This window comes from Sprattus sprattus (assembly GCF_963457725.1).
Source record: "Sprattus sprattus genome assembly, chromosome: 8".
NCBI lineage: Eukaryota > Metazoa > Chordata > Actinopteri > Clupeiformes > Clupeidae > Sprattus > Sprattus sprattus.
The window spans coordinates 22,311,021-22,333,474 of record NC_137927.1 but is presented as its reverse complement, the minus strand read 5'-3'; the positions used below and the strand labels follow the sequence as shown (position 1 = coordinate 22,333,474).

The 22,454-nt window shown below is 43.0% G+C and overlaps 1 protein-coding gene across 4 annotated transcripts; it reads right to left on the bottom strand.

Moving 5' to 3' along the window:
- Positions 1-2,385: 2,385 nt before the first annotated feature.
- Positions 2,386-17,311, bottom strand: mapk6 (mitogen-activated protein kinase 6). Of its 4 annotated transcripts, none has more exons than XM_080843807.1 (6): positions 17,208-17,311; positions 10,882-12,068; positions 6,690-6,834; positions 6,060-6,224; positions 5,743-5,944; positions 2,386-4,795 (listed from the first exon to the last, which is right to left on the bottom strand). In XM_080843807.1, the coding sequence occupies exons 2-6, from the start codon at positions 11,434-11,436 to the stop codon at positions 3,682-3,684; spliced, it is 2,181 nt and encodes a 726-aa protein (XP_080699933.1). In that variant the 5' UTR covers positions 11,437-12,068; positions 17,208-17,311; the 3' UTR covers positions 2,386-3,681. The 4 variants fall into 4 exon arrangements, with proteins under 4 accessions (XP_080699933.1, XP_080699934.1, XP_080699932.1 ...); XM_080843808.1 differs by lacking the exon at positions 17,208-17,311 and adding an exon at positions 16,347-16,376; XM_080843806.1 differs by lacking the exon at positions 17,208-17,311 and adding an exon at positions 14,251-14,347.
- Between the last annotated feature and the right edge of the window lie 5,143 nt (positions 17,312-22,454).

Here is a 22,454-nt window from a genome sequence, read left to right as displayed (position 1 = left end):
TCCAGTGTCCACCCAGTCATTGAGGCTGCTGTTATTTTAATTTAATTACATTCTTTTTTTTCAACCGTAGGACAAAAAGTTATTTTCATGTGCTAGCTAAGTCTCTCACATTGTGTTTTAATTGGCATTCCAGGAAGGAGGACTTTGATGACCTTGAATTAACAAGTGCCCGGTTAAGCTGCTATCAGCTGACTTGCTTTAGAAGCAGCTTATCTTTTGTCCCGGGTGCTGGCGCTAGTATTTTTAACTTGATGGCACCTGACAAAGTCACACAAGGTCAGTAACCACTTCACCAAGATGAATATGAGAATGTTTGGGTTACACGTTTTGGAAACAGGCCATGAGTGACGTTTGCCGCTCCTCCATGGTTGGCACAGTTAAGGTGGTGTCATGTCAGCTGATAGGTGCTCATCAAGGCCTGATGAATGTCAACCTGGCCCTGTGAGATGTAAGCTGTCCTGCCAACAGGTTTCAGCAAGAGCTCCCCCTGGATCTGTTTACAAACAGACCCGTGGTGATGTTGAAAGAGGGCGCTTTTAATGCCATCAGGATGGATACCAGTGGATCGAGATGCATATTTCACAATTATAATTGGGGGTTTGGATTACTTCTCCATACACACAAGCCATATATAAGCCAAAGGTGAACATTTCAAGTTTGACCACCACCACCTTTACTATTAATACCATTGTGGTTATGCTAGTCCTCAGCTAACTTGAAAATGTTAAGATGGTATTAATATGCATAACTTTCACCTCCCGTTGTGGTTGTAACCACATTTGGTTGAGAAAACTCAAAATTAGGTGTTTATTCTTTGCACCAACACCAACACATTGTACTTGAGTAGGTGGAGACTACTTAGTGGACTTTATTTGGGCCATCTAGAGTAGAATGAGCCCAAGTCAAAAAGAGCCTTGTCCATCAGTGCCCTTAGGGCACCATGCTATGACCACATACTGTAACCTTTCAATGTTAAATTGGTATAAAAAAATTGAGTTTGAGTAAAGAGCTTGAGGGAATGCTGAGTTGGAATCATACAAAGTTCTACTGAGTCAACATCTGTGTGCTAACTTCTCCGTTTGTGTGGCCTTGTAGAGTAGTGTGAACAGCTGATCCTTGTAGAATCACAGTGGGCTGTGAGATTGAACTGTGCCATGTTAGAATAATATTCTTCCCAAAACATTAACACCCATTTTCCTCTAGAGATGTTGAAATGTATAGGCGTGATTCTGGAGCTCCACCAGTACAGCAGGTTATCGCCATATTGTTGTATACAAACTGCATCTCCAGACCCATACTGCATGACTTTGATGGCAGTGTCTGCCTTTATGTCAGTCTAAATAGAAAGGTTTACTAGTGGCCTGGCCTACGTGCATGGCACACAGGAGGCTGTAGTGAGGCCAATGTGCTGGGATGTGCATATTATTGCTCCCAGGGCTATCCGTTTTCATGCCTATGTCTGTTCTGCCATCCAGGCAGGATTGTTTTGTTTCTGGCTTAGGTTTGTCCATTGGCCGAAGTCCAGGTATTCAGCTCTTCCAGGCTACCAGAGGTCATCAACAACCACCTACCAACAGCTCCAACAGGACCCTGTTCCACTTCCCCACACACACACACACACACACACCACCTACCCCCAACCTGGGCCTAGAAGATAGAATGTCTTTCAGGACCCAGACAGAACAAGCCAACTGAAAACATGGCCTTCTGCACTTGGTAAATAAGATCACAGTATTTGCCAGCATTAAAACGCAATGGATGTTCTTGTGACGTTTTTTTTTAATCCTTGGCTAAAGTGTAATGAGCCCAACATTAGCATGCAGCAGTCAACTGCAAGGCAGGTGGGAGGCAGTTTGAAAACTGGACCTTGAAAGACATGAAATGCAAGTCAGCATTTTTGGGTCTAGAGGTAGACAGGTTTGGGCAGTCAGGGTAGGGGTGTAAAACTACACCAAACTTTCCGGTCCCCTTTCACACTAGTATTTATGGAGGCTTAGGTATCATAGGAAATAAGTCCCAGTATGCTATTTAAACATTAAATCATGTAAATTAACGCCGCTATTTTGAGTGTCCTGTAGTAGTGATCAAGCTGAATTTTTCTATAGTCCCTATGATAGACCTTACATGGACTAATAGTCATTATTCCAACAACCTTTGACTAAATGACATGATGCAAACTAGTATTTGCTGGCAATTTTTATTAAATTACTGTTTTCTTATAACAGGGGGAACGGATGATCAAATCTGAGTACCAGTTTTAAAGGCGAAAATGTTCTACATGCTACACCATAACCTAATTTACTCATGCTTGCTTGGAAAAAAAATATATAAACTTTTTTTCATAAAAACATACAATTGAAATCAAATGAATGATAAACAATATACTTCACCGTTAACTTCGTTTTAATGTACCTTCTGTTGGTTTCTTCCATGCACATGATTTAAACAATACATTTATATATAGCATTGTGTGAATGCATGTGTGTAATGTGTGTGTTATTTATATACATATTATAGATATATACTTACACACACACACACAGGTAAACACACACACACACACGTTTAGAAAAACAAAAATACAATTAAGACTTTTAGGCGCAATAAAAAAAACAAACGAACAAACAAAACAAAAAACTCATGTATTCCTTTGAAACACAGACAGCACCTATAAATTAAAAAAAGGGAAGAATTTTTCCTTAAGGAGACAAAAGATGGAAAATGGAAAGCTTCTCCAAATAACAAAAGAATCCTACAATTAAAAATGAACAAACATATCATCGTGCCAAAAGGAAAATGGAAGTCCAATGTCTCAGTTTCCAACAGTCACATTGAATTTACAGGTTGGTTTGTTTTCCTTTCAAAATAAATATCTCACATCTGCTAAAAATAAATAATGATCTTAACACTTCACTATGGCAAATGAAAATGTTTAAAAAAAAAAAAAAATGGTTATCAGGATGAACACGAGTAAAGCACTAGTGTGGCTCTGAGCGTCTACTCTCTGTTGTTACCTTGAGGTAGATAACACATTTACAAAGTTCTACATTTAATGGTTGCTGCTGGCATCATGTCAAATAAATGGTAATAATATTAAAGAATTTTGAAGATTCTGGGAAAATACATCAATAATTTAGACTTCGTAAAAAAAAAAAAAAAAATGGAAATAGATACAAGCTGGAAAATTGACCCACCACCCTTGTCTGTCTCTAATGGGCTGACTTGCTCAAGGGCGGTAATGTCAATCGCCAAATCTCCCACGTTCTTTTAGTGCAGTTACCTCATCATCCTGCTTGCAACTGATTACTTTCTGTGCTCCTTCTCCCTCTTCATTTCCACAACTCGGTCCCTCACTGGCCCTACCCAATGCACTCTTTCACATGCCTCTACAGTACACTGTGTGCAAATGACATGCCAGTTTAAAAAAATAAAAATAAAATAAAAGCATGATCATACACATGTGTGGGTCTAACAGGATGTTTCAGGCTGCTACGAAACCTTTTTTTTGCTAATGTTTGAGGTTGCCTCATTTAACAAAATAGAAACAAGAACCCATACATAAAATGGTATGAAATGATTCAAGTAAAATAATGTACTACCACAAATAAACAATAATAATAATAAAAAAAAAAAAAAGAGAGATAAAAACCAAGAAGTAGTCTAAATGCTGCACTGGGACTTTTAATTCAAATGCTTCAAAATGCTGCTGTATGTTTTATGGGCAATCTGAGGGGAGCATTTGACAGTGGAGGGGGTTAATGTAGCCTGGATGGACTTGAGAGGCAAATCGGTGGGGCCATCAAAACCGGGCAGGGTCAGGGTCTCCATCTGCATGTTGAAGACGAGCTCTCCATTCTCAGCCAGGAAGCCGTCATCTACCACCGCGCTCACCACCTCTGGCTGCGGATCGAGCACTTCAACCACCTCTTCGCGCCTACTGAAGAGCCGGTCCAGGTAGCTGGTGTAGGCCGTCTCCTTCTGCACCTGCTCATCCTTGCGCACGTCCCAGCACATCCCCGCCTCGTCTATCAGGCAGCTTTCTTCGCATGCAGCATCCACATAGCTCCCGAAGCACTCCCATGGGTTGGGTGCCCGACCTCCGAGTTGGGCCAGGTTCACCAGGCACTTCTCTTCCTTCTCCTGGCTGATGGACTTCGACATGGAGCTGCGCGTCTCCAGCTGGGACACAGAACTGTTGAGCTCATTGAGGAGGCCGACCTCGCTGGGCTCAGGCTGAAGGCTCAGCTTGATGGTACCTGCGATGAAGGAGTCAAAATCAAAGGCATGGCCCTGACTCTGGTTCAAGTCCTTTTCCTGCTCACTGTCCTTCTCAGGGACCTGGTTCTGGGTGGCTTCACGAAGGGCAATCTGTGCCTTGACCAGGCCATTCTTCTCACACTTGGTCTTGCCTTTCTTGTCAAGCTTGTCTTTGCTCTGCTGCTCCTTCCAGTTCGACAGGTCGATGATGAGCTTGGGCTCGTAGTAGTGGTTGACTTCGCTCTCACGCCAGATTAGGTTGTCCAGGTACGAATGGGACACGGCTTTGTAGTTGCAAGTATGGCCGCACTCCAGGTCACAGTATTTGTTCTCGTGATGGTCCTCATGCTGCCAGGAATCATACGAGGGGTCATCCAGGAACTTCTCCCGCTCACCATCCATATACTTGCGGGGGTCGACCTGTACCTCCTCCTCATCGGTGACGTCAGACATGGCGCGGGGATCCCGCTGCACTTCCTCAGCCTCATGGGTGCTGTGAAGGTGCCAATCTTGGTCCGAAAACTGGCTATCATGATACCTGAATGAAGCCCCAGAGAAACAAAACTTAATTAGCATTGAAGTTTCATGGATTAAAGAGGTAGCATTCCTTGACTGTACTTTATGGTATGATGGTATAGTGCTGTACTTTATGGTATGATGGTAGCTTGCTGTACTTTATGGTATGATGGTAGCTTTCTGTACTTTATGGTCTGATGGTATAGTGCTGTACTTTATGGTATGATGGTATAGTGCTGTACTTTATGGTATGATGGTAAAGTGCTGTACTTTATGGTATGATGGTAGCTTGCTGTACTTTATGGTATGATGGTATAGTGCTGTACTTTATGGTATGATGGTATAGTGCTGTACTTTATGGTATGATGGTATAGTGCTGTACTTTATGGTATGATGGTATAGTGCTGTACTTTATGGTATGATGGTAACTTGCTGTACTTTATGGTATGATGGTAGCTTGCTGTACTTTATGGTATGATGGTATAGTGCTGTACTTTATGGTATGATGGTAGCTTGCTGTACTTTATGGTATGATGGTAGCTTGCTGTACTTTATGGTATGATGGTATAGTGCTGTACTTTATGGTATGATGGTATAGTGCTGTACTTTATGGTATGATGGTATAGTGCTGTACTTTCTGGTATGATGGTATAGTGCTGTACTTTCTGGTATGATGGTATAGTGCTGTACTTTATGGTATGATGGTAACTTGCTGTACTTTATGGTATGATGGTAGCTTGCTGTACTTTATGGTATGATGGTATAGTGCTGTACTTTATGGTATGATGGTATAGTGCTGTACTTTATGGTATGATGGTATAGTGCTGAACTTTATGGTATGATGGTATAGTGCTGTACTTTATGGTATGATGGTATAGTGCTGTACTTTATGGTATGATGGTAGCTTGCTGTACTTTATGGTATGATGGTATAGTGCTGTACTTTATGGTATGATGGTATAGTGCCTACCTGTCCCAGTTGTAGACATGGCTTTGGCTCTGGTCCATCAGTAGGATGTCATCCACCTCATCCTCAATGTGGAACGGGTGGCTGGAAATGGGTTCGTCCAGGGGGAAAGAGTAATCACTCATGTAGGGGTGTGATAGGGCCTCCTCTGCGGTTAACCGATCCATGGGATTGAAAGTCAAGATCTTCTCCAGAAAATCTAGGGCTGTTGAAATGAGTGTTAAATGATCAGTAGGCACACTTTTTTTTTTAGAAACTTTGAGTGTTTCACCTAATGAGCAGACTGAGGAGTGAGGCCTTTCTAGAGGTAGTGGACTGACCTTCAGAACTGACGCCGGGCAGCAGCTTAGCAAGGGGGTTCTGAGGTTCTGACATGTCGCTCTTGATGAAAACTGGGATGACGCCCTGCAGCTCCTGCCGATCCTCCTCATGGATCACAGGAATGGACTCCAGAATCAGCTGCATCTGCTCTAATTCATGGGCCCCTACATAGGACAGATACATCACTGGATTTAATGCTTTGGAATGGATAACCTCTGCAAGAAGTCCAAGCTCACAGTGTTTTTCCACCCCATTAAAACGGGTGAGCCAGACACTTGGTAATGTAGCTTATGTGTGCCGCTAAGTTCAACTAGCTTGTGTGTTGAGCAAGGGACTGGTATCTGGTTACTTTTGCTAGGCAACCTTGCAAAGAGTGGGAGGCCAGAGCGCTCTGACAAGCTATGCCATTGACATTTTCTTGAGGTGTAGAGTGTTTGTATTTGTTTGCACAAAAGGGTGAGGGTTGGTTCATCATTTCCTGATGCAACACTATATGAACAGCATGCAATAATACTGTACTTGAGACATTTCCTGAATGCCTTTTCATCTGGGGGTACTTCCAGAAGCCCTGACCTACTTTTCACTGTTCGCTGATATTATTAAACCATTAAACTCAGTTTAACAGTCACCTGCAAAGAGGGTCTTCCCAGTCAACATCTCAGCAAAGATGCAGCCAGCTGCCCACATATCGATTGCTTTGGTGTAGTTGTTTGGGGAGAGCAGCAGGCGAGGAGATCGGTACCATTTCGTCACCAGTCCCTCAGAGAGATGACCCTGCAGACAGAGAGTTAAGAAAGGAGGTCAAACACGATATCCTGAGTGATCACTTTCATGATGGCATGAGAAAGAGAGAGAGAGGGGGCACGTAAGCAGATGCCTAGTCTGCCCTATATCTATAAGTGTGGGACATCTGGAAAGACCATACAAAGCCCTCCCATTGCTAAAAGAGTAACCAGCGGGCTCGAGTGTGTCCCTCTCTGGCATTCAGGGCAGCCCAAACCAGATGGGGCACGTGCGACCTCTGTCAGCAGCTCCAGCGGCAGCCTCATAGAGCTAGATAATCCACTCGTGCCGGTCCCGAATGCCAGACAGACAGATCAGTGACACCTATCTGCACCTCGGGGCCACTGTCAACAACACAGCACAGGGTTCAGGGCTGGCGCTGTGGAACCTCAGTGATCCCCATGTAGGTGGATGGGCAAAGGGTATGGCTGTCATGATACACATGTCTTTCTATGGTTTTATGGTGTCTGACCAACATTATTGTCAACGCAGCATAATCATGGTGATTGCTTCTTCCTCACAACAGGCTACCTGCCAATAAGAGTGGGCTTAACACTGGATTCTAAGGCTTAAAATTGAAACCCAAAGATAGAGTCAGTCAAACGTTGAACAACTACATGGACAAAGTAGTGCTTGTGTATAATACCAAGACTGTGCTGCATAATGGGCAGGACTTTGGGAAATTCAGAGGGTGGAAAAGAAAGTCTACAACGGGGAAAAAGTTGTGGCGTTTTGGTCTTTTCATCTATGTGACATTGGCATATTTTAGAAAAGGGTTGAGACAGAGTGGAGACTTTAAAACACAGCCCTTGTATCGCCATGTGGACAATGACAACACAGGCCCAATATTATCCAATCACCTTTCATTCTCAGAGAGGCTTCAGGCCTTCAAAGCCCCCCCATATTTTCAATGGAAAATGGACTGCATTTATATTGCACTTTTTTTACCCATAAAGCACTCAAAGTGCTTTACAGATGAATGCCTCAGACATCTACCCATTCACACATAGATGGCGGAGGCTACTTTCTAAGGTGCCAACCTGCGCATCAGGAGCGGTTGGGGGTTCCGTGTCTTGCTTAAGGACACTTCGACACTTGGTCAGGAGGCTTACGGATCAAGCTAGCAACTTCTATGAATGGCAATGAATAGAAAAACATTTTTTTGGTAGAACAAGTAGTGACGAGACAATGTCCGGTAACACATCTTTATATGCAGTACAGCCACGTCCATATGCAACTTAACAAATACCATGATAATGTTCACCTATTCGTGATCCATTGGGGACTTGTTAGATAAGCATGTTCCTGATGGGTTTATTCATACAGACATGCATTAACATGGGTAAATGTGAGGTAATGAGGGTGGATGTGTGTTGATGAGGGAGCTCTAGGTGAGTGGTAAACTCTACTGAAAGGAATGACTCACTCCCTCTCGCCTGACTCTACCCCTCTCATTTCACGGAAACAACAAGTGCAATGACAAATGAATCACATTATCTTAACACCTGTAGGGACCGAGACAAAGAGAGAAGAAAAAAAAAACAATTTTCAGACTGAAAGACAAGCACAAGGATGGTGATTCACACCAGCACGTGTTGGGGACAAAAAATTATAATAAAAAACACACACAACACACTAAAACACTAAAAACAGTCAGGGTTTAAGCGTGGCAGCTGACTGTGGCACCATGTGTATTTATAAACAAACTCAGACATGGTATGGATTAGCAGTCAAACATCTGTAGTGAAAGGGGACTAAACTTATGATCATGTGCCACACACACACACACACACACACACACACAGGGGCAAGATTTTGGCACCACTGCTCAAAGAAAAGGGCTCTTTCATCCACACTACCACAGCAGCTCCTACTCATTATTGCAGCTCTTATTGGTGCCTATGTGCTCTGATTTAATGGCTTGTTGACAAGTTTGCAGTTCTCCAAATGAAATAATTTGGACGCAAGACCACCTGTATCCAAGTAGGCCCCTCTATACCTCGTGCCGGTAAACCTGCTTTTGCTCTGCTGATGAATCTTTGTCCAACACATTTTTACCAAGTTAATATGTGACTTCTTTATCCTGTGTGCCAGATCCAACCACAGAAAGCCACAGGGCTGCAGGGAAACCATCACAGATGCCCACACCGCCTTGAACTAAATATCAAGAGCCAATGCAAGAAGATCAGCAGACCCCGTGCTCTCCCCAACCCCCAATCCGAAAATGGCACAGACAAAGGCTGCCTGGGAAAGAGGAGAGCAGGAAGGGGGGAGGGGCAAGGGTTGTTTGATCAGAGCTGCACGTGAATTCCTGAGATTCTAGAGTCTGGGCCGATTTTCACCGCCAACAGAAACTTAGCCGTCTCACAAAGCCTGTGCATGCACTCAGTGGCCTGAAACAGAATGACTCATAAAAAAAATACGCCACAGCAGTTAAACCAAAGATGGCTATATATTTAGATATAGACAACTATTTATTTCAATGCATGTTATGCTCTGTGTCATACAAGCAGGCCAAGTTTTACCTTCTCAGGTAGAGGAAGATTCTCATCAGCCTATTTAGACCTTTTCCAAACTGCCCTTCAGAAGTCCAGACCTTTATGACAAAGCACTGAACTTTTGTACCCACAAGCCAAGCATGACACATGGGTTCTTGAAGCCAGCATCAATGTGTTGCACAGGTTAACTCTAAGGCAAATAGGCTATCTTTATTTAGAAACTCCTGACATTCAAATAGTTTCGGGTTGAGACCTGCAACTATTTGCGAAAGGCCAACTGTCACACGTGCACAGACACAGCTGCCTGTTCCATTATTGGGTTGAACTTAATGAAGAAATGGGCACTACTAGACATCATGATATTTCTTGTAAAACCGCCACAGAAGCCAAAGAGCATGACTAATCAGCGCCGGTGCCCAGTAGGACGAGGGGTGTCGCCCTAAGTCACGATGGTTTTCACAGCAGAGACAGACAAAAGCCACCGAGTCTGACCCACATGTGCGGTTCTCACAGTCGTCTGCGGTCTTAGCGCAACATGGAAATGCTGACGGCAGAGGAAGAGGAGTATTCGTCTCCAGCAAGGCTTCACTTATCTTTCCATCAATAGAAACAATAAATGCCAAACAGACTGCTTATATCAGGGCAGACACCCAGGAGCCCAAAATCAAGCAGCAAATTATCCCTGCCCGGGCAGAGGCATCCTTCATGCTAGGGACAGGGTGCAAGAGCAAAAAAAGGCACCAACCTTCAAAGCAAACCTCACAACACACCCCCAGCTGCTCTCTCTTTTCACCTGTAGTAGGCATTCAGCAAGGCTTCTAAAAAACCCATAGGTGGCTAAATGCATAAACTTTAAGTTGCTGGGAAACTGACAGCTCAGCCCAATTTAAAGTGAGGCCCATCTGGCAGGCAGAGGGTAATTTGCTGCTGCCAGCTGCATGGTAAAACTTGACTCACTGGTGAATAATCTTAGACATCTACTTAAGTCCACTAGCCTATGGTGTGACCTACTTTCCACAACCAGCCCCTATCTCAGTCTTTTAAGACGTCTATCTAGACATGAATGCCAAAAGAAAAGAAAAGCCAATACACAAATCAGCAATGAGGGGGAAACACACACACACACACACAATAAAAAGAAAACTACTTTGTCAACAACCTATGGACCTTGCCCTGACATTTTATAGATAGATATTACACCAAGGTGACAGGAGGTCAGATCTGAAAAAATGGGATGTGAACAGACCGACCCACAGATCCACAAAGGCCTCAACTAGGACAGGAAGGCAAGGCATCAGTATGGGATCTAAGGCAGAAACTTACATCCTCTTAAGTCCCAAGACATCATTTCTAAAGAGGACTAGCAAGAGCCAGATGGCGACTCAGTCAAAAGCAACAGTTGGTGAGGTAAATACAGCCATCGGAAAAACACACCCTTTGTCACACCTTCCATTGAGTAGTCACTGCACACGACAGAAAAGCAACAACCAAAGCGGGGGGGGGGGGGGGGGGCGGTTAAACCCTTTAACAATCACCTTACCTTATGAGAGTAGTGTGGGTCCATGATGCGAGCCAGGCCGAAATCTCCTATCTTGACCACCAAATCTTCTGTATTGACAAAGAGGTTGGCGGGCTTGAGGTCGCGGTGCAGGACGTTGGCCGAGTGGATGTACTTGAGGCCACGCAGAAGCTGGTACATGAAGAGCCGGGCGTGTTCCTCGGAGAGCAGGCCCTGCTCCAGCAGCTTGCACAGGTCTGTCTCCATGTACTCCTGCACAATGTAGACGGAGTTCACCTCGGTCAGGGAGCTCACGTCCTCCGTTAGATGCCGCCCGCTTGGCCCCAGGGTTTCAAACACTTTGACAATATTATCATGATCCAGCCTTCGGATGATCTTGATCTCACGCAGGGCATGCTTCACACTCTGTGGGTCAGTCAGCACAATCTTCTTCACCGCCACCCTCTTGTCACAGTCCGTGTCCACAGCAGAGAACACCAGACCATTGCCACCGTAGCCTAGTGGCTTTAGGTCCATGTAGCGTGGACCCAGGTCAAAGCCATGAATGTTCATCAGGCTCTCAAACTTCTCAGCCATGTTTGGTTCTCCTCTTCAGGCAAAACACTCAGCTTCTATGGTTGTCAAGGATGAGGAAGTGTTGGACTTTTATGAAGCCAACCGTGAAATGAAAAATCTTGGCTTTCCCTCGCCAATATTGAAATACCTAAGTCTGTGTTATTTTCCTGGACCAACAAGCCACAGTGGATCACTCTGTTCCCCCTTTCTAGCCCTCAGTGTGGTCTCAGTGTATGATAGAGTGAGATCTTGGATATGTAATCATACTGTGAAGTCATTTCACAATGTGTTTTAAGAACCTTTGCCTCTAATGGGATTCCTTTACAAACTTGACTACAATAATGGAATGGATTATTGAGGCCAATTAAAAAATATCAAACAAAAGCTAAATTACTAAAGTATCTTGTACCATCCTCACAGTGCAGATACATTCAGTGTATGACTGGTCCTGAGCAGCATTGTTCAATTTAAGTAGAACTTAATTAAATATTCTTTTTATGTGTGTTTTTTTTTTATTATCAATTCAAATTAACCACCTGACTGAAAACTAAACTGGCAGCTGACTTACACAGATCTCTTTCCCTCAGTGATCGGGTGGCTCAAGCTCACCACAGTCGCAATCAAAACTATCCTCCATCTTACATCGGGGTAACCTGAAACAAACAAACAACAAAAAAACACACATGAGTTCCAAGTAGCAAGAACAAAAGTGAGTCTATGTGGTGTGACACAAATAAAGGAAAAGATCCCTCGCGCTACCTCGGTTTTCACTCGAGTGGTATCTCATGGAAATACCGTTTTTAGTTTGATGTACCGAGGTAAATTAGATAATGCTGCTACAAGGAAAGTGAACCCTACCCCCAACACATACATAAATACATAACCGTGCCTCGAAATATAAACATTATGACTAAAGCTTGACTGGCAAGTTGCAAGTTTTCCAAAAATGTAACTCATATTCTGGCGTCTGCTTCACAATACCGTCACAGCAGGAAAACTAGCACATTAGCTGCGTTCCGGCCACGTTGCAATATGCCGGGAGGGAACTTTTCTTTTTTCTCAGACATTAGGAAAGACATATAAGCTACACTGTAACGCCGAAACACTTACAGACTTTTAACTATACACCATGTTAACTTAAGCCGTTATTTTAAACATGAATATTTTGTTCCATTTGCATGGGAATCTAAATGCCTATGCCATATGGATTTGTATTGTATAGCTATGCTACTTAGCAACGTTGCGTCAGAATTTAATAAAATGTGACTAATAGTAATTATATATAAAGATGGCAGTAACCTCAGTTATCAATATGTGAACTTGAAAGTGAACTAGGCCACCTTGAGAATCACTGTGTTATTCGGCACTGTCGTAGAGTTAACTTAACTAAAAATACACGTCTAATCCAAGACACATCTTTACATCCCAAATCAGGCACATAATCGTGTAATGCAAATAAAAGGTAGTGAGTTATGTGGCACACATATAATGTCTGTGATTTAAGTCACAGAAACCCAACTTACTGAGTAACAGTAAGACTGAAGTAACGATACCTTTCACCGACTACTGTAAACCGTCTCAATCCTTGGCTACGATGCATTGGAACTTAACGGTGGCAGCCATTTCCGATGTTAATTCGAGTTGGGGTCAGTAAGGATTTGGATATAAATGGGTACGTTACCCCATGTTATTTGACAGGTGAGTTCACGTTAAAAAAAAATATGTTACCAGCTCTGCCTAATGTTACCCCGAAATACCGTAGTAAGTAAAACATAGTAATCAAAAGGTTTGTTAGCTAGTTAGTCAGCCAATGATGTTAATGTAACGTTTTATTCTAAGTAATCTAGCACGTTCACGTTAAAACGTCTTATTAACAACAAAAAGTGGGAAAACATAACTTTGCTTCAATCCCGACATCAAAATGAACCACACATCACTCCCCAAAATGCAAGAGACGGGGCATTTCCAGTCAGCTGGGGTGTCACGTAACGAAGCTTATGCTAACGGTATCATATCGATAGCTTACAAAGACAAAACCAAAACGTTTTAGGTATTAGTTGACATTGTCATACCTGTTCTTCAGAAGCATATCTAGACATCTTATTCTATCACAAGTTTTGCAACGTTAATCAGTTACCGTAACCTTAGGTATCATTTTAGAATAATGACATCTCAATGTTAACACGATATCATAACGTTGGTAATAAGACCGCGCCACGAACACCACCGTCGACGGTGACATTAGGCGTTAAATAGCACTAGTATTGGATACATTCACGATCTGTTTGTGGCTGTAAAGTCAACTTTAAATGAGTGTTGTATTAGCTTCATGGTTAGATATGTACTAAATAGATATATTCACATTAACCGAGCCAACATACAATGTCATAATATTAGCCAGCTAGCTAGGTTTCTGTAAAGGTCCAGGTTTCTTTCGGCATGATATGCCGTGCTGATTTAGCTGGGCAAAATGTTATAAAATCACTCAAGTTACACTGCGAATTTCCCGTGGATGGATATCCGACTATATTAATGTCACTTATATATGATACATGTATATCTAACGCTTGATGCTAATGTTAATTAGCCAAATATCCCATGACCTGAACAAAGAATTCATCTGCCAGCTAGCTTGCAAGCTAACCTCAGTACATTTAGAATTACTCGAGTCCAGACAATCATGCTAGCTAGCTAGCTATCCGTAGTTAGCCGTTTACTGGCTAGAATTCCGAACACAAAGGGCGATGTCGAAAAATTAGCCATACGTGAAAATAACATCATTCACGGCTTCTCTAAACACTGTCAAATAATTGTAAATATAACAGAATAACTTACTATTCTCATCCGTCTCATTTGATATTTTCTTTACTGGGTAAAGGATCGCGCAGTGCTCCGCTCCTGCTCGACCGACTCCGAGTCTGTTGCAATCGCCATTTAGACCATTGTAACTATGTTGGCTGAGCAGCTGCGTCAGTCACTCAGAATCGGGGGAGGTGATGATGGAACTGTGGCGGTAAATTCAAAAACCTTACACAAATATTTTGTGTCATGATTATGGATAAGCGTTCTCATTTAATGTTGTCTTTTAGTATATATATATTTTGTTTTACTTTTACTTGTTTTACTGATTCCACAGCATTTTACTGTAGGCCACGGCACTACCTGAAACAGTTCCATAGTCCTATTGACACATGGAAAGCGAGGAAAGGACACCCCTCTTTTACCTAGGCCACAAAAAGGACCAAAGTTTGCAACCTTATGAGTCTCAGTAAATGTGTGATCTAAAATTGGTCACGATTGCAATTTAAGCCGTAAACCTAATATAAGTTAGCTTAAAGGCCCTGTACACATGCTTTTCGCGTGTGGAACGTTGTGGTTATGTCTGCAATTTAACTAATAATTATCTGATATCTTATTTAATTCGACGTTACCTACCCGACATTCTGGTGTGTTTTGGAGTCTTTTTTTCATACGAATAATTTAGTTGCAGTTAGAAAATGCAATAGCCCAGCAGGCTATATTAAAACCTCATCGTTCTGGGTCCCGGTAGCCTACCTTTTGACGTCTCACCGTTGAGTGCTGACCTCCAGGCTTGTAATTTAGCCACAAAATAGTCAAACGTCTGGGCTATTCTCTTTGGGATGTCTCGTATTTTTATTTTGCCTAATGTTGGGCAGTGTTTTGATCCTGCGTATATGGGGAGATTTGGTCAATATTAGCCCACTCTAAGTCGTCCCTCGCTTGTGGTTCTCTGGGCAGACGGAGAGCCTGCGACGTTTAACGTTAGCTGTTCAGGACTCGGTCAGTGTCTTCTTGGGGACAGACTGTTTAGGCTGTTGCAGCAGTATGAATCCCTTGCAGCCTGCACAGCAGCAATCGATGGACGCCCTGGTTTCCAAGTTGCAGTCTAAGAATTCTTCAAATGTTAACCTACTCGACGTATCATTATTCGAAAACAAATGGCAAATTTTTAGCGAAAAAAGCATAGTCATCTATGGGGCAGAATATCACAATTGTGGTCTTTCGATCCAAACATGCGACGGGATCCCAGGCAGGAGTGATGAATGGGCTGAAGAAACGTCAGCCCTGCGTGTAGGCTATGCGGGACTGTAATGCAGTGCATCAGCAGCAGAGGCGGACCATGTGAACAACCATGTGCTCCAGAATGCAGCAGCAAAGAGCTCCACACAGTATACGAGTTTGGACTACAATAATTATTTTGGTTCAGAAAGGAAAGGACAGAAAGGAAAGAACATTCCTGGACCTAGGCTAAAACCTAACTGTAATGCAGGAATTATCTCACAGATAAATTAAAATGGAACAATACATATGAATGGGATGATTATTAAAAACAGCACTTTGGTCAACGTGAGTGGTTTTCAAATGTGCTTTATAAATACATTTGACGTCAATTTAAGCTATTTGGAGAGCAGAGGGCAGTTGGTGAAGCGTCTGTCAGTGAAGCATTTTCTCAATGGATTCATTCTTAAAGGCTCAAGTTGAATGCGTCATTATGTTATTACATGTAATTTATACATCCCTTTTACTAGTTAGCTGCAACCCAAAATATATTATTCCCACGCAGGGTGACTGCCCCTGGACTGTTTAGCTCATCATGGCAACCTGGCCTATCTTCAGGCACTCCGCCTTGCACAATCAAGGCAGGTGTGTGCTTTTAGGCTAAGAGGCCAGGTTTTCTATTTTACTCTTGTGCATAAATTCAGATGGTCTGGCTTACTTTGTGAACATTCAACTGTAAAAAAAAAAAAAAAAAAAAAAAAAAAGATTTGAAAGTACAGTGTGTTGATGTCACCATAGCGATTTCGTAAAAGTATGGCAATAGGCCTGTCTTGCCTGCTGAGGGTAAACATCAGATTCCACGTACATGGACATTAGTCACAATTACAAAAACAAATCAAAAAGTCTCCTACCATCCACATTTCAAGAAGGTGTAATATCGGTTAAGATTAATGTTGAAGCTGCTTGACAGGTAAAAGTGATGTCAGATAGCCTCAAAGTGAAAGGCAGAAATACACCCTGCACTGTATACAAAAGCTGTAAAAAAAAATAAAAAGTTAGAGTTCTGTTATACTGTTACAAACTGTTGTCTCACAACAGACGTTCCATATAAATTGTTCTTGTATCTTTGCAGGCTGAGGCATGGTATAATGAAATCAGTAATCAAAACTCTTGATGGAATGTTTCCTAATCTATGGTTTACATAAGACTGAATAGGAGACCTCCATGATGACTTCCAGTCCAAACGCCACACATTCATTTTCTTTCTTGTATTTGTCTTTGAGAAGTACAGCGGGAAACATGACCACTGTATGGTTAATACAAGGGCAAGGGTTAATTCAAGGGCAGTGTTTTAATGGTGCCTCTGCATCACATGTGTTAAGTCCTCTAAAGCACCTCTTATCAATGTGTTATTACATGGACCTTATTAAGTCCACCTGAGAAACTCCATATTATACCACAATGTTTGTCTCTCATGTAGCCAAACTAAAAGGGGGTATTTCTTGTTCTGTTTTGTAAGGAGACTTAACTGATCTGTGGCTTGCTAGCTGAACAGACTGTTCCTACTGGCAAGTCAGCCCGGCGTACCACTATGAAATGGACCTGAACTTTCTGAAGCACTTGAAGTAGCAAGTAAGTGAAACAGATGCAATTATGAAAGTTTCTGACTGCTGGTATAACTGTTACAATAAAGTAGCTATATTCTCGGTGTGGAATAATAACCGCATTGTTGTCAGTGGGAAGAAAGTTTAGCAAAGTCTCCATTCACTTACCATGGTTGATAGTGTTCATGTTTTTCAGAACCAACATGTTTTATTTAATAATCCATGTATATGTCCAAAAGGAAAGACGAATCTGTGACTCAGTATCCACAAGAATCAGTGTGCAGAATAGCCAATTGAAGAGATGTAGCTAGTTGGTGTGGTCTTGATCACCATGTGCAGCTGTTTCTGTGGTGAGGCTCCATGGGGAGCTAATATAGGCCAGCATAGAAGGGGAGGAGATTTCACTCTGTATGGCTTGGCCTGTCAGTGATGGTCACAGTCCTACTGCAGACCACTCAACACCTCTTTGACATGCGCTCTCTCTCTCCCTCCCTCTCTGTTTCTCTCTCTCCCTCTCTCTTCTCTCTCCCTCTCTCTTCCCTCTCTCTTCTCTCTCCCTCTCTCTTCTCTCTCCCTCTCTCTCACTCACTTCTCCTGCTGTCACATACACTCACTCACTAGCAGACTTTCACTCCTTGATTGTTCTCAACAAGTACCTTGAGCACAGTCTTAAGAACATCTGTTGACTGATTATGCAGTTTAAGTGGTTATAAGGTCAAACAGACAATTACATAATTTTCTGTCCATTCATAATGAGGGAAACGGTGTCAGATTTGGTGATGTATGCACTACTAAGACCCTTATACTTTGAATGGTCTTATGTGATGTTGAAATTGTATCCAGCATGAGAAATGGCACAGTAACAGAGAGACGCACATCTTGGTCATACTAATTATATTAAAGACTCATGTCTTTCTGGCTAGTCTTCAATCTGAATATAGATCTGCTGACAAGCTCTGCACAAAATAGAATTTAACTAGGATCATTAGACCTGATTAATCTTTCTGCAGTAAAGCACCTCATTGTCCACGAGTCAAACTTTAAATAAAATGTCTGCTATGACCGCTGTTGTAATCTACCAACATGAGGGTACATCCACACAAGTCAATAGCACTTCATGTTTTGAGTGTACATCAGGGAACTGTTTTCTGTGGGCCAAGATATGCTAGTGGCATTTAAGCTAGCCACAGCAATCAAACCGCTCTTGTTATCAAAACAGAACTCCACATGCAAGGGTGTCACATGGGAATGCAGAAGGCGGGAGCCCCTTGCGGAATGATCCAGAACCCCAGTGAGTGAGGTGGTAGTTCTGACCTCATTAAATGTGAGAAAGCTCTGTTCTCCCATACCTATGGGACTCTACTCTCTATTCAAACAATGCGTGGATTAGAGACAGCCTGTTTGTGAGCTCGGCAGGGGGACCCAAAGTAGATTTAAGTCATGGGCTTCTGTGCCTATGGACTGCTGTCCTATAAACCAGTTCAGTCCCTTGCCACAAATTTGCTGCAGCAGCAAACATCTTAAGGTCATATTGGGAACCAACTTCATTTCAGGAGCATCAGGGTATCAGGAGTACCAGGCTCATACTTGTACAGAGTGTATGTCATGTTATGTTTTGTAATACTATGTTATGGTAGGTTGCTGTATGGGGCCTTGTCCTAAGAATTTCAGTGCCCAGTCTGATCCTGTGTCATTTTTGTGCATCTGACAATAAAAGACTTGTAACTTGTAACTTGTATTCAGTGCTGCTTCAAATCACAGAAGATGTTTTGAGAACCATTTTCTTTGGCTTAGTGGTGTAACCATAACCATTAACTTGGCAGTTAGTGGTTTCTTTTAACAGAATGTCCTGTTCTACGATCCCTGCGTGTCACAGTGATGAAAGCCGCCACACTTGATTACCCCCGTGGCCGGCAGGTCTGATGTTTGTGCTTACTCTGCTGGCATATCTGAAAAATGTTCAACAGAGTCTGGATCTGTCTGGGAACCACAGCTGTCTCTCTCAAGCAAGCAGGCCTAATCAGGGCTGTGACCAGATGTGACAGTGTGTCCTCTCTTCCCTCAGGTCAAGGGCTCCAATAGATGTTTATCCAGTCCTTATGTTTCACTCAAACATGGTGGGTTTATTTTCCTTTTAGGTTAACTTGTGGATCTCTGTCTTTGGTGTAAATCCCTAGTTAGCCTCTTCACCACACGCAGAGATGACTCTCATTCACTAGTCTCTGCACTACGGCCCTTGTTTACAATGGCTGAGCTGCTCATTAGGTAAGAGCCGCTTCACTGCCATCTGTCAGTATCCTTTCACCATCTGGATCCTCTCAAAGAACCTAGATCATGAAGCTGAAGCAAACTTTCAGACTCTTCACGGAGGCTGCTGGTGCACTGAGGCTAGGAGCCACAGCAGCCATGTCTCTTCCTGTCGGAGGGCAAATAGGGCTCTATGATGTAACTGTGTCCCTGCTGTCTTTGCCCCTAGGACAATTGTCAGTGTCTGCTCTGCGAATATCCCCCTCCAAATTTGCCATTTGTGCGCATGCTTCTGTAAGTGTGTGTGTGTGTGTGCTGGTCTGTGTGAATCGGCCAGAGTAGAAACTGGGTTCTTGGTGATATAAGGGGATTTGTCGACTTGGTGCAATTTCAAAACAGCACGAACAGCAGAAGTAGGGGCCTTTACAAAGTGATCAGTTTGGGTTTATTTAACCTTATTTAACAAACAATCCGCTCTTATTCAGCACTGTGAGGCTGGGATCATTCGGCTTGTTTGCTGCACCGGATTTAGTGGGCTGAGTTCCTTCAGACCTGCAATAGGCTTGTTTGTTGTTGAGTGGTGTTGGGAACATTGTGTTACTCCACAGGCTTTCATGTGCAGAGTAGCCATGTGATGGAATGAGCTCACCAAACTTGGCCCAGACCGCTATTTGCTCATAGTGTTGAACCACATTCATCAGCACAATGCATCAGTCTTACCTGATTCATTTTCCATTATTAATATTCTAACCTATTTCATTTATCTCTTTGAAACGTATGACTGATTTCAGTGGCATCACATCACATCAATGAACAAACCGATGAACTAGTAAACTGATTGATGAAGAATCCCCTAATGTATCTAGTTGTTAGTTTGGATTTCGCCTGTATATCTTGGGCTTTGAATGAAGCAACACAGAACGTAGTTGTGAGTGGAAGATTTCTTAAAACCATAAAGATAAAGATGGAGCAAAGTTTGCACAGCCCTATGAGTTCTGGCAGCACCGATTCAGAGTCGTTTTTTTCCACACCAGTCAAGAAGAGTGCCATAAACTCCCCATAATCAGAGAGAGCACACATGATGTACTCCAATAAAATTGGCCGGCGGAAAACATTATTGTACCACATTGTCCTGCTGACCTCACTGCAGTCATTGGACAACAGCCCTGATTGTGTATCGGGGCAGGTAGACAATCTTTATATGGATAAATGCCATTCATGCCTTTCATGATGTATTGTGCTTGACAACACAATTTGCACTGAAAATATTTGTATCTCAAACAATATGAAAAGTGCATCTTGTTTCATAATCAACGGTAGTCTGTGCTGTGCATTTACCAGTTACATAACATCTGTTTTCACAGCAAAAACTTTTGTTGTCAGGGTGGCATTAATCTGATGGCAGTCTGTTTTGGGGCTGGAGGTTGGAAGAGTAGAAGTGATGCCAGCAGGTATCCTGCGGCTAAGACCAAAGACGCGAGTCAGGAGCTGTTACATAACCCCCCTCCTCTCGCACTATCTCAGCCGTGCACACAGCACATCCAGCGCTGCAAATTTCCATTCACCGACCTTCACCTCACACTACACAGTTAGCTCCAGCAGGACAACACCAGCCTTATCACCCATCAGACCTCTTCCCAATGGTGATGATAAGATTAATTGTGCTGTCTGAAGTAAGGGCTACCAGCCAAAGGGATTCATAAAGCTCTGTTACCATGGTGGACGAGGGTTCTTACTTTGTCACTAAGTCAGTTCTTGGGCCCTAATTGCATTGACGGGCAACCTGCAGTGAGCAACGTGCAAAGTTCGCCGCGCAAAAACTAAAGCTCATTTAATAACTTGGGAAAAGAATTAAGACCATGAGCAAGATCGTAAATGCAGATATGGGTGGGTCAGTGCAGTGCTCCCACACGGCACACAATAGCTTTAGTTCATGTGCGACCGGACTTTGCTCACTGCTTCTCTCGTTGCACGTCAATGAAATTAGGGTGAAATTTGTGTGTCTGTGTGTCACTGTGGGTGTGTGGGGAAGGGGTGCATACCTGGGCAAAGGCAAGTCAGTCAATGTTATCTGGGAATAAGGTCATATGGTCATATGGTCAACTCTCAGACTCTCCCTTCGGCTCCATACTGCACCATAACATCAGTGTGGATCAATGTGTTGCCAGACAGACGAAGAGCACACAGCATTCTTTCCTGAGAGCTAGTCACAATTGATTTAATGACAGACAAATGCAGTATGGTCCTGTCCTGTATCGGATACATCAGACGGACACAGAGAGAAGTCTGGCAGAGCTGGGCACACCACACCACAAACTCACCAGATGCTGCTCTGTCACCTGCATCACATGGAGATGTCAACAGCTGCTCATTACCCCCTCGGGTACCTCCAGGGACAGCACATCTTCATCCTCACATCAGAGTTTGAGTGCATAACATCTGCAAATGGTGAAAAGGTCTAGTTGTTTATTATCCTGGCCAAGGGGGACAGCTTTGTTCTTGCCTGTGGGACAGCACTCCTGCCTGTTTATATGTCCCGTGTAATACAGTCTGTTGAAATACCACAGGCACCTGCCTATCTGGGTTGAAGGTTTCTACTGGCAGAGCTCACAGATGCCTGCGGTGTGTTGTGTTTCCAGCTGTGCCCCATTGTACTGGAGTGGAAGGATGGGCTGTTCCATGGGGCCTCTGTCAGGACATGGGATCTATTACCAGTTTACTGAAGTTCACCTCGGCACCACCTCCAACTCAAATAGGCCCTGCCCACAATCTGTTCTGTACACCATACATTTATTGCCTCACAGCAACCTTGGTATAATCAATAATATCAGTTTTCAGACTGTATCTTAAAGGTGGATGTCAGGTGAAAGACAAAAACATGTCTTTTGAACAAACTCTTGAGGAAAGATTGTAACTTTGGTGTATTACATAACCACAGCCCATCCAGGATACAGAATTGAACATGCTGTTCTCACTGTGGGTGTCGGCAGTGATTGTGGTGTCACAGTCATTAAAGTTAAAGATAGTCTCGTCCATAATGAAAAGGGGTTTGTGTTCTATTTTTAGACAGTCATGAAGTTAACTTACCCTGTTAACTGACCCTGTTAACTGACCGCCTTGTTGACCAGCAGTGTAGACCAGGTTTTCCAAAATGAAAAAAAAAATGAA

What these genes read in the sequence shown, in the direction of transcription:
- mapk6 (XM_080843807.1), bottom strand. Translation starts at nt 11,436, where the DNA reads ATGGCTGAGAAGTTTGAGAGCCTGATGAACATTCATGGCTTTGACCTG. An exon ending in TGGGAAGACCCTCTTTGCAG is followed by an intron (nt 6,225 to 6,689) that starts GTGACTGTTAAA and finishes TGTCCTATGTAG; the next exon opens with GGGCCCATGAATTAGAGCAG. An exon ending in CATGTCTACAACTGGGACAG is followed by an intron (nt 4,796 to 5,742) that starts GTAGGCACTATA and finishes GGCTTCATTCAG; the next exon opens with GTATCATGATAGCCAGTTTT.